General features: G+C 37.4%; 1 protein-coding gene across 1 annotated transcript in view; it reads left to right on the forward strand.

The window, feature by feature from the left end:
* The first annotated feature begins 240 nt into the window (after window positions 1-240).
* synpra (synaptoporin a) overlaps window positions 241-13,352 on the forward strand; it is a 311,094-nt gene continuing 297,982 nt past the window's right edge. Inside the window, exons 1-2 of the mRNA XM_059944257.1 lie at window positions 241-381; window positions 495-560. Of these exons, the coding sequence (XP_059800240.1) occupies window positions 364-381; window positions 495-560 (84 nt within the window). The 5' untranslated portion in view covers window positions 241-363. The remainder of the gene's footprint in view (window positions 382-494; window positions 561-13,352) is intronic.

A 13,352-nucleotide genomic window follows, 5' to 3' on the forward strand; every position in this document is an offset into this window, starting at 1 on the left:
TGTAATTCCACGAACTTCAATACTCTTACACTTGCTCCGATTCACGCACACCTGCTATTGCTAGGCAACATGGGCATTGGCTGCGATTGTCCAATAAAAATAGAGTTGGTGTTTGGAGCCGTTGGCCAATAAGAACAAGCCTATCCCGTCACGGGCGGCGGGGTAAAGCCCGATTGACCAATCGGAGAAGTTCTTGAATACGTCGGCGAGTGGCACCCGCCTGTCATTCCATCTCCGTCAGTCGTCGGCAATTTCCGGCAAATCCGAACCTTGAGAGAGTTACACTGGGAGCTGTCAACAGCGGCTGGACTTCGTAGCTTATTGTAGCCTTCAGACCAATCAACATCATCACAACATTCAGAGATGGATATAATTAATCACGTAAGGGATGCACGTCCATCCAATTTAAGTTACATTTGGTTAAATAATACAATAGTAAGATTCCTATGAGTAATTTCTCTAAAATGTTCTCTACACTTCATCCTGCTCTTTAGCTTGTAGCATCGGGTACATTCCGTGTCGCGAAGGAGCCTTTGGGGTTTCTGCGCCTTCTGGAATGGGTAAGTTTCTGAGAAAACACACTTGTGACATTTAAGGAGGGTGTTGATATATAATGAGATTATAATGTTTCTTTGATTTGTTTGACTTAATTATCACTGGCTTGATTAAGTGGAATGTAATACTGAATTTGCTAGCAATATTAACACATAGATGTCTATACTGTTGTTTCGAAGCACGTATTTGGTTTTCAGCATAAAAGGTCTAATACAAAGCATTTCTGCTGAGAACGTGGTGCCGCCCCTTCCCCTTACCAGTTGTTTATACCTTTAGGCGAAGGTTTATTATGAATGGTTGCGCAAACTAGTGCATATGAAATATTTTTAGCCAGATATTATTTTTTTCAAGTCCAGTTTACGTGTCTGATTGGCAATATTTGATAAAGATAAAGATTTTGGCGCTAGAATTCGGCAATGGGAAGGATTGCGTAAATGCAGTTCTAGTATTCAAAAAATGAGGCACTTATTAACCGATTTGCTAGTTATGTTTATTGTGACGTTAAGCAATTACATGTGTTAAAAATACTGACTTTATAAGCAGACATTTCTGAGAGGTTTCTTTTCTCTTTGTTTCACTTCGTCAGAAAACGTTTGATCCAATCGTGGGGAAAGAACTTGGAACGTTTTTGTTCATTACATTAAATCACTGTGAATTATTTCATTGTCTATAAAACGTTGTAATTTCGTATATGACTGAATTTCAAAGGACATAATTTTAGTACATTAATAATATTCGTTTACAGATGGTATGTGTGATTGCTTCTGTAGAATTCCGGAGGGGGTGATATATGCTTAGACAGTGATTTATTTACAGAATGCTTAACAAGCCTTGGAGCTCTGGTTTATACAGAAATGCGGTTAAAGTACTGTAATAATGAGAATCCTTTCGTTGCATTATTTTGTTGAAACAAACACAACATGTTTATCAAAATTTCAAAATTCAGAACAATATTGCAACTTTGAAAACTCTATCAAAATTACTATTGTCGGTTATTCGGGAAATTAAGCTTGTCAATGTTGTTATTGCTTTATGAATCGTGGGAAAGTATAATTTGTGATAGGACTTCTTACACAAGAAGTCCTATCACAAATTATACTTTGGTCATGTGGGACATTCCATGAGTAAACTTGTAGGACTAATAATTCAGACATTTAACTTGCCAATTTATTTACTAGCTCTTAAATTTAATTTTTACCACATAAAATGAAGAGTGTATTCTGTTATTAATACTTTGTTTTTTAAAATGGATAATGAACATGCAATGAAAGTATAGAATATTGAAAAGTATACATTATCACTTCATGCATAAAACAATAATATTTTTTCATAAATAATACATATCAATATATTTAAAAGTTGGATTCTAATTTACTCAAGAGAAAATAGAATGTTAGGATTTAAGACTCATTCACCTTATTTTTTATACTTAGATTCCTGATTAGCAAATAAATTACTGTCATCAAAGTAGTTTATTATTTATGATTACAAATTAAATTTTCATCTTAATCATAGGAATTGAGCAGATTAAATGATATGTTCGGCACAGGTTTGTGGGCCGAAGGGCCTGTATTGTGCTGTAGGTTTTCTATGTTTCTATGTTTCAGATTGCTAAAGAAACAGTCATACTGTAGAGAATTATACTGCAATATGCTTCATTGCATTTATACATTAAAGAATGAAACAATTCTCTGAATGATACAATTTAATAATACATTGCTGACTCGTTCTTCACCTTGTATATACACTCAGTGACAACCTTATTAGGTACACCTGTACACCTGCTTGTCGATATATGTATCAAATCAGCCAATCATGCGGCAGCATCTCAATGGATAGAAACATGCAGACATGTTCAAGAGGTTCAGTTAATGAGAGAGGTCAGAGGAGAAAGGCCAGACTGACTCAGCTGGCAGAGAGGTGACAGTAAATCAAATAACAGCAGAGGAGCATCTCTGAAAACACAACATGTCGACCTTGAAATGGAAGACCACAAACATACACACAGTGGCCACTTTATTAGTTACAGGTGGTACCTAATAAAATGGCCACAGAGTATACTTTTGAAAATTAAAGTGTAAACATTTGTAAAGCATCATCTGACTGATCCAATGGGAATAACTTTACTCAACTTCACACAGCCCATCACTGAACTGTTCCCACAATCTATGGACTCTCTTTCAAGGACTCTTCCTCTCACAGTCTCAATATTTATTGCTTGTTTATCCATCTATCCAGCTATTTATTAATTCTTGAATATTTGCTCAGTTGATGTATTGCGCACATTTGTCATTTGAGTGTCGTGTTTCATGTGGCCTTCCATTGATTCTGTTATGGGTCTTGGATTTACTGAGTACGCCTGCAAGAAAATGAATCTCAGGGTTGCAAATGGTGACATATACAGTATGTACTTTGATAATAAATTTACTTTGAACTTTGAAGAGGTAGAACTTTTGGAATTTTTCTAGGACCGGAATTCAAGATGTCAATTTTGTTTTGATTTACAGAAGTTTGTTAATAAATGACGAAATTTGCTTGTTTAACAGAAGTTTAAGCTGCATGTCTCCCTGGAACATGAGCTTGCTTGAGTTGGCTCCCTCTTTTCAATGTTCACTGACATTGTAGTTGGAGTCTTGGAGGCAGGAAAAATTGATAATATTGCACCTTACTCCACTCAAAGCATACCTACCTAAGCAAATCATGCACCAGAATTGAGCAAGGTTCCTCTGTGCATTTAGTTGAAGGAAGAATGTTTTGGCATATCAGAAAAGTAAATCCAAAATCTCCAGAAGTTTTGCTGCTTTCCACTGACATTATCATGTATATATCTTACATGAAATGCATTCTTTAGCATTATTTTCCAAGTAATGAGCAAGCATTAAGATAAAATATCTATAGCACAAGTCTTTAAATTTGGTAAAAACTGATATAAAATCTGAGCAGTTGAAATTAATTGGCTAGTTTTAGTTCAGGGCTTGTTCTCATTCAGTTACAATTAATAGACCCTATGGATCATATAGTTCTTTTACTTGTTAAAATTGAGCCAATTTCACCTATCTACTCAGCAAGTTTATTTGATAATATGATGTTCTATACATACTTGAATTGAAGTGTTAATGAAATTATCACTAACCTGATTTCCTTTTGCATGAGATAACTTTACTGTTACTGTTTGTATTATTCATGTATGCTTAATATTTCATAAAATCCAAAATAATAATTCTAATGCTAAAATAAATTAAGAATAAAACAAATGTAACCAGATCTATGAAATCCCTGTAGAGTATTAAAAGAAGAAAAATGCATTGACATGGTTTCAGTTCATGATCTGTAGATTTACAATGTGTTAGGATACGTCCATGACAATATTGATTTGTATCATTTTAAAAAAATATATAAATGTATTAATTACAGAACCATAAATATCAGGCAGGCTAGAACCCATTGTTAGTGGATGAGTCATTGTTTTATAATCAATAGCATAATTAGTATTATTTTACATGTCAGGAAACGAATGCATGACATGCATTCATAATTGACCTACAGTACAAGGCATGCATACATATTTGACCTACATGGATGACATAGCCCTGACTTCCATTTTTACATATGTATTAACTTATTTAAAATATACAAGTTAACATTTGTGTTAAAATAGTGGATGGGAATTTTCTTTGTGAAAGCACATATTACATCACTTAACAATGGGTTTTAGTTTTCAATATTATTCATGGTTCAGTAATTAATATCATGTTATGTTGCCATAAACTGATATTTTCTTCAGGACGACAATGGATGTGACACATGAAACCTCACTAAGCTATTGCTCTTCAGTCTAATCTGTTGCAGTGAAAACCATTTAGTATCATAGATGCTGTACATTCAGTGGCCACTTTATTAGGTACCTGCTGTAACTGAGTTCTGCTGCTGTCACCCATCCACCTTAAGGTTCAATGTGTTGCATGTGCAGAGATGCTCTTCTGCACACCATTGTTATCATGTGTGCTTATTTGAGTTACTTTCACCTTCCTGGTCGTTAACCTACCTCATTATGAAGATGCATTTGCCCACAGAACTGCTGCTCACTGGTTGTTTTTTTTTTGTTTTTCACAGTGTTCTCTGTAAACTGTAGAGACTGTTGTGTGAGAAAATTCCAGGAAATCAGCAGTTTCTGAGATACTCAAGCCACCTCGTCTGGCTCCAGCAATCATTCCATGGTCAATGTCACTTAGATCGCATTTCTTCCTCATTCTGATGTTTGGTCTGAACAACAACTGAACCTATTTACCATGTCTGCATGCTCTTATGCTTTGAGTTACTGTCACATGATTAGCTGATCATATATTTGCATTAATGAGCAGGTATACAGGTGTACCCAATAATGTAGCCACTGAGTTTATTTTCAATGAACTGACACTAATGCATAGACAGTAGAGGCTCAAGTAGATAAATTACTTAACAGTCTAGATCTAAATTTTAAAACAATATTAAAAAAAGTGTTAACTGCATTTCATGTCTTGAAAATGTAGCATGAAGTACAAAAATAAACACAGAAAAATTAATTCATATGAAACATTATCTGGTTCAAAATAAAACTAACATATCCAGCCTGGGAGCTCATTATCACAAAAACCTTAAACCAATATTGAGTGCATCATGAAACTTAACAAGGATCCTGCTGAGACATGCTCCTGAGGACCCCACCATCAAGGAAGCCAGGTTCGAGGCAGTTTGATTCACACTGTATGATATCTGAAATGGCTGAGACATTAGATACAGCAATGACCAATGACCAATGACCAATGACCAAGATGGCTGTGTTAAGGACTTGCACTCTGGAATCAGCTGCACGTCTAGACATGCTGTTCTGGTATGGTTACAACACTGGCATTTACCTAATAAAAAGCAGGACTGAGACCGGTCAAATAACAATCTACTGCCCTGTTGATGTGATGGAATCTATAATACACAGAGCTGTCAGCCAGCACATACTCACAAATGAACTATTCAATGAGGTTCACTGTTAGTTTTGCCAGAACCTCTTGGCTCCAGGTCTCATCACAGCCTTGGTCCAAATGTGGATTTAAAGAGCTAAAGTCAGAGGTGAGGTGAGAATTGCTATAATTGATATCAAGATAGCATTTAGCATGTGTGGTATTGTTACCTTGGTAGAATCATTGATGATATAAGTCCTTTGGCCTGCCTAGTTTGTGACAACCATGATGCTAATTTAAACTAATCTAATCAGCCTGCTCATGATCCATGTCCTTCACTCCCTGTTTGTTCACATTTCTGTCTAATAGCTTTATCATATATGCTTCTACAATAACCAGAACTGCATGCAATACTGCAAATTTGACTTAACCAAAGTTTTTTTTTGTGATTGTAACATGACTTTCCAACTTTTATCCTCAAAACTCCAACAAATAAATGCAAGCTTGTCAAATGCTTGTATGACCACTTTCAACATGTTCTGAACTTGCACAAGATCCTTCAGTAATCAATACTCATGGCCCTGCTATTTACTGTATATTTTCCTTTTGCATTTTACCTCCCAAAATACAACACCTTATAGTGGTTGTAGTTGTATCTTGCAAATAAAAAAATTATTGTGGTTGTCAGAGCTCAACCTTCCAACTCCAGGACATCACACAGAAGTTCCTCAAGGCTGTCCAAGGCTTGTTTACCATTGAGCTTCTTTCTAGTACTTAGTCCAAAGTTTTTACATTCACTGATGATTGTATTATGTTCAATTCCCTTTGCAACTCCTTGTCAAATGAAACACTCTTCATCAGAAGGCAGCAAGACCTAAGCAAGATGCATGCATAAGTCTGTAGAGTGGCAAGTAATATTTGTGCCAAAAACAGTCAGGAAATAGCCACCTTCAACAACAATGAGGTTAACCACCTATCACTGACATTTAATAGAAATACTATCATCAAGTACCCCAGCACATAATCCAGAAACTGGATCAGCCCCATAAATACTGTGAGTACAAGGACAGGTCCCAGTCTGTAATGAAAAACTCATTTACTGATGCCACCAGGAATTTCCTCTGTCAACATGATGCAGTACTCTTAATAAGGGCAAGAACAATAGTTTTCAAGAAGCTTTACACCATTCAACCTCTCAATTAGCAGCCCCATTAACCATCCTCAACATTCACATCCTTCTCTGCTGGCAGACATTGAGAAGCCTTTGGGGTGTCAAAAGGTGCAATATCTGCTTCAGGCTTCCCAGCATTTGTCTTTCCCTTGTAGCCACCCCATTTGTGTGAATGGTACAATTACCACGATGTTCATAATGGACATTGAGTATCAGATATAGGCTGACTGTCTTTTGGAAATGGCCATTACCTGTACTTTCGTGATGTGATTGTTATTTGTCATCTTTTAGCCTGTAACTGTTGTCACCTATCAGAAACTGTTCCCAGTGGTTAAGAAGTGGATTTGAGTGGGTGGGTGAGGATTACTAATGAGTTGCAAATGAGGTTGATGTAACAGCTTTGCAGAGAGTTATCCCACTATTCCTATATTAAACAGAAATTCACAGGCTATATTTTAAAATAGATGATCTAATTCCATTACTTCCCTACCAAGATATAAAAAATAATCTTGACTCTTAAGAAATTGAATTTTAATACAGTACACAGTAACCTAGGATGGAGGTTCTTGGTGTAAGTAAGGGTGCTACCAGGGTGCTCTGTTCTAGTATATGATAGAAAAAGTTATCCATTATTGTGAAATTTTCAATGTGTATTTCACATTTTTAAGAAGCAAAGCAATTTGATGGTTATTCAATTTTTTTCCCTTCGAAGTCTTGCCTTTTTGTTAAAGTTTAAAGCTGAATAATGGAATCGAGATTATAAAGTTGGTGGTTGGTTTCTACTGGAAGAACATGTTGTTATGGTAACATGCAAGCTTAATTAAACATGTACAGCTCTCTCTCACTGTTTAAAACGTCCATCTGGAAAAACTGGGACTTATTTTATTGCAGAAAAGGATAACAGATTTTAAAATAAGTTATTACAATTGCCAGATTTTGATGAAACCAACAAGATAGATTGAAGATTAAGGTATTTTACTGGTTAATGAGAGGTCATCTATTTAACTATAATTAGTAATAAAGCGAGAAGCCGTTTACGTCAGAAGGCAACAAGATCTAAGCAACATTCAGGCACAAGAACTTAACAGGAAATGTTTTCAGGCACAGATTCATATGAAACTTTTGTCACAAGGAATAATTGAAGCAGACACCATTGTATTTATTCATTTAAAGTTGAAGATTATTTGAAGCCAAACATAAGGCTGGGGAGTGAGAACAGTGCAGTGGGATTCAACTGAATTGCTCCAGAGCTGACACAAATACAAAGGACCAAATGTGCTCTTTGTACTGTACATGCGGTTACTGGCACCAATGCCCGGAAATGCATCATTAGATGAGCATTTAGATATAAAGGAAAGCTTTTTGCCATATGTACATCAAAACCTACAGTGAAATGCACTGTTTGTGTCAACGACGAGCACAGTCTGAGATATGCTGGGGAGAGCCCACAAGTGCCACCATGCTTCAGGCACTAACATAACATGCACTCGATTTCTGAAACCTAATTCGTATGTCTTTGGAACACGGAGCATCCAGAGAAAACTTGCAGGGTCACGGGGAGAATGTACAAACTCGTTGCTGACACTTACACTAACCACTATGCCTATTTATCAGCTTCAAATTATAATATGCTCATTATAAGTATTACACACTGTATGTCATCCGATGCAAGATGTGTAACTGGGGCAATACAGAACAGGCCGGAGCAACTCAGCAGCTCAGACAACATCTATGGAGGGAAGTGGACAGTTGATGTTTCAGGCCAAGATCTTTCATCAGGGCTGGAAAGAAAGAAGACAGATAAACAGTATAAAAAGCTGGGGAAAGAGATTAAGCAAAAGTTGGTGAGTGATAGGCATATCTAGGTGATAGGGGATAACAGAAGAATGATGTAAGGATCTAGGAGGTGATAGGTGGAAGTGACAAAGAGCTAAAGAATCTTGGATCTGATAGAGGACAGTGTCCATAATGGAACTGGCATCCCTCGGGAGCCAGAATTTGTCTGGCAAAGAATTTTCAAAGAAATGCTGCTAGATTCCACTGGATTTACGCTGATGTATGTGTTGTGAAAAATGTAAGATATCATTTTAAAAAATGAAGTTGTTGATAAACATTAATATATTTGTTGAACCTTGTTTATTGGTGATGTCTTTGCTGCTTGTGCAATGATGGAATTGAGAAGAGTAAATTTGCATTGTTAACATTCAATGCCTGAATATTCCAGCATCTCCTTATGCATTCCAAGGTTTTCACATTCTTCTATACCTCCATCTTTTCAAATTCTTTCAGTCTATTTCAATATAGAATCTAGAAATCCAAATGCAGTATGAGTTCAAGGATCTAAATGTAATCAAGTAAATTTATTTGAATTGAATTAATTATATTTATGTTTCACTAGCAAATAAAAAGACTTCTCAATGAGGAACATTAGCTTTGAACCGTCCCTATTTATACTCCAGAACTGACATTGGGGAAGATATTTTGGTTTGATTACATATCCTCATTTCAAAAATGTGCTGTGTTTTGGGGCATAAATTATGATGACAGAACACTAATGTTGCTATAAAAATTAAGAAAAGGGGACCTATATATGAATTTTGAATATTTAAAACTCACTGTGCATTCAGGTAAGTAGTCAAAAATTTGTGAAGGTCATTGCGGGTTTTATTAAACTTTTACAAATGATGCTTTTCCAACAAAATAAATATTGTTGATTAGGGGGAAATCTCCTAAATAAGATGTCAGGAAACATGTTTAATTAGATGCAAAGGGTAGTTAATACCTTTCTATGATGAAAAATGGATTTGTGTCTGACTAAACTTTTTTAAATTATAAAGTAAAATATTTGAGACTGTCTTACAATGAGCATGCTCCATTTGAAGGATAGCTTGTCTGTCATTTTTGTCTGTGGGTAGGCAGAGAAGGTGATATTCTTCCAGACACATGGATAATTATCATCATCATCATCATTGTGTATAGTGTCACATGACATGGGTGATCATGGTCTTGGCCATAATTGTTCTTAGCAAAGTTTTCCACAGAAGTGGTTTGCTTTTGTCTTCTTCTGGGCAGTGTTTTTACAAGATGGGTAACCTCAGCAATTATCAATATTCTTCTGAGATTGTCTGCCTGGTGTCAGTAGTCACATAACAAGGACTTGTAATGTGCACCAGCTGCTCATATGACCATTGAACATCTGCTCCCATGGCTTCACATGACCCTGATTGGGGGGGGGGGGGCTAATCTGCAGGCTAGCAGAAGGAAGGAGCACCTTGTATGTCCTTTGGTAGGGACACACCTCCACCCTGCTACCCTATGATTATATAAAATTTGATTCTAGGTAAGTACAAATATCTTTGGATATCATGGTACATGGTTCAAGATGCAGGTCTAAAGAAAACATTTATATCAAAGCTTCCACAGATGTGGATTTTAAGATAATATGATGACTTGGAATAAGCAAACATATTGTCACATTGCATCCTAAAAATAATTCCTGAAGAGCTATAGAATGGTAAACAAATCTCAGACTCATTTTATAAATATTGATCTAACCATCCACAAGAAGAAACCAATAGAAAGTTAAATGTGTTTAAGGTTTTGTACTAGTTTCAAGTTCATCATTATGGGCATACATACCCAGAATACAAATGCCGTGAAAGTGAGCTTTTTTGCAGCAGCAGGGCAGCACATTACAAACATGATAACATAAATTACATAAATTAACATAGATTATAGACAACTTGTATGACAGAATAAACAAACATATCAACAACATTAGTGCAATATCCAGGAAATACATGGTTATCGAAGGTGGACCTAGGGTTTTTCAGGTTGGTTCATGAATCTGATGGCAGTGGGGAAAAATGCTCTAGAATCTGGAGGTGTACGTCTTCAGGCTCCTATACCTTCTGGCTGATGGCAGCAATAAGAAAGGTCATGGTGCAAATGATGGGGATCCTATATGTCAACTTCCTGAGACATCACCTCTTGTAAAGTCCTCAATGGTGGGAAGTGCTGTACCCATGAGGAAATTGGCTGAGTCCACTATTCTCTGTAGCCTCTTGGTTCCTGTGCACCAGAGTTCCCATACCAGGCCATCATGCAACCAGTCAGAATGCTTTCTGTGGTATGTTTGTAGAGGTTTGTCAATCATTAATGATATGCCGAATCTCCTAAAACTTCTAGGAGTGCAGAGACACTGGTGCATCTTTTTCATGGTTACATCTATGTGCTGGGCTCAGGATGTTGGTCCTCAGAAATTTGAAGCTGCTTACTCTTTTCACTACAGATCCTTCAATGTAGGGTTGTGCATGTTCACGTGATGTTCCTTAATACCTACAGGACTCGTACTTTGTTTCTCCAACACACATCTCAAGAACTAGCTTCTCCATTTACTTTGGGATTGATCCTGCAGTGCTACCTATGGTCCCTGCATTTTCCTTGAATTGAAGAAATAAACTGATCCTGTTATCCCTCTGTACCCTTTCATTTAGCAGTGAGATTTTAATGATGATTATGTTTAGGCTGGTCCAACCTCGAATACCATGATAGGCTTGAATTTATGCCATTTTGGCTTAAGAAAGGTTTCATAGGAACCCTCTACCTTTGTAAAGGGGGGGGGGGGCACCTGTACTTCTAAATCTAACCATTGCTGAAAATGCATTAAAATATTTTTAAAGAAAAAAAGTCCAAGCGTTTAGATTTAAAAAAAACGGAAGCAAAATTATTAAAACCAAACCTCCAAGTTTATAATCTCCGTTGTGTGTGTGACACAACTGGCAGGTATGTTTACAGATGTTTTAACCTTTCTCTCACCCAGTGTAAAGTGCCCTCCTGCTTCAAAACATCCACTATTGTTGTACCCAAAAAGACCAAGGTAACACGTCTGAACGACTAGTGTGCTATTGCACTCAACTCAACAAGGACTACATCTGCAGCTTGCTACCACCCACACTGGACCCCCTACAATTTGCCTAACAACGCAACCAATCGACAGATGATGCAATAGGTGCTGCTCTACACACTGTTCAGCATCCAACACCGTAATTCTCTCCAGGCTCGACAAGAATCTCAGACACCTTGGCCTTCACCCTGCCTTGTGTAGCTTGATCCTGGACTTCCTGTCAGATCACCAGCTGGTGGTAAGAGTGGACTCCCTCACCTCTGCCCTTCTGACCTCAACACAGGTGCCCCTCAGGGCTGTGTCCTAAGCCCCTCCTTTACCCTCTGTATACCCATGACTGTGTTGCCACCCACAGCTCCAATCTGCTAAGTAAATTTGCTGATGATACTACACTGGCCTAATCTCAAGTAATAATGAGGCAGCCTACAGAGAAGAAGTCATCTCTCTGGCACAGTGATGTCAGGAAAACAACCTCTCCCTCAATGTTGCAAAAACGAAGGAGCTGGTTGTGGACTACAGGAGGATTGGAGACAGGCTAACCCAGGGGTGGGCAAACTTTTTGACTTGTGGGCCACAAAGGGTTCTAAAATTTGACAGGGGGGCCAGACCAGGAGCAGATGGATGGAGTGTTTTGGTAATACACCTCATAAGAGAAAATAAAATATCATGGGATATGTAGAAAACATGTGCTTTAATTTCAATTGAAAATGAACAAATGCATTACAACAAAATATCTGTCTTTGAAGTCCCATGGTATTTAGCTATTTATTGAAATGACTTTTAAAACACTGAAAATTAAATGAATAAAATACAGCTTTTTTTTAATAGTAACAGTTATTATTTTAAAGCACTGAAAATTCTGTTATCCTTCAAGATATTATCATCATCACTCTCCTCCTGACTGTCTTTATTTCAAAAACGGTAGGAGATGCAGGTCTACTTGTCCTGCTCCTTCTTATTCAATTGTCCCCTGTGCCAAAACTCAACAACGACCAGCACAAGGACAGAACAGTGACAGCGCGCCAGTATGCGGAGCGTGTTATTTGATCTGGAGCGCATTTTTTATTTTGAGAACGTACGTGCACCTGCGCACTACTCATGTCTATCACTTAACAGAAATGACATGTAACATGTAAGGCTATTGAAAAAAATATTTTCAAATGCATTTTTTACATAACACAACGAAGAAACTTATTTTTAATTTCAGTGGGAACAGTGTTGTTGGTCTCCCTTTTTAGCCAGCGCATCAAAGTCTGGATTTAGTTTTGTTGTGACGATGCTCAGGATGGATCTGAGGTGTTGGTCAGTTAACTTGGATCTGTGGCTGGCTTTGTTGATGTTCATGACACTGGACGTCTGTTCACACAAATAGGTCGAGCCGAACAAAGAGTAAAGCGCAAATGTGGAGTAATACGCTGCACCTCAACAAAGGTCAATGTATATAGAGTGCGTCATCTATTGGGAAAACGCCAGAATTGCGGGGAAAAAACGTTAATAAGGTTTATTAATATAATTTCATCAAGTTCTGCGGGCCGGATTAAAAAGCTTATGGCCCCCGGGCCGTAGTTTGCCCATGCCTGGGCTAACCCCTATTGACATCAATGGATCTGGGAATGAGAAGGTGATCAGCTTTAAGTTCCTCAGCATAAACATTACTGAGGATCTCACATGGTCTGTACATACCGGCTGTGTGGTGAAAAACGCACAACAGCACCTCTTTCACCTCAGATGATTGAAGAAGTTTGCTATAGACCCCCAAATCCTAAGAACGTTCTACAGGGGCATG

This window comes from Hypanus sabinus, chromosome 19, assembly GCF_030144855.1.
Source record: "Hypanus sabinus isolate sHypSab1 chromosome 19, sHypSab1.hap1, whole genome shotgun sequence".
NCBI classification, from domain to species: Eukaryota; Metazoa; Chordata; class Chondrichthyes; order Myliobatiformes; family Dasyatidae; genus Hypanus; species Hypanus sabinus.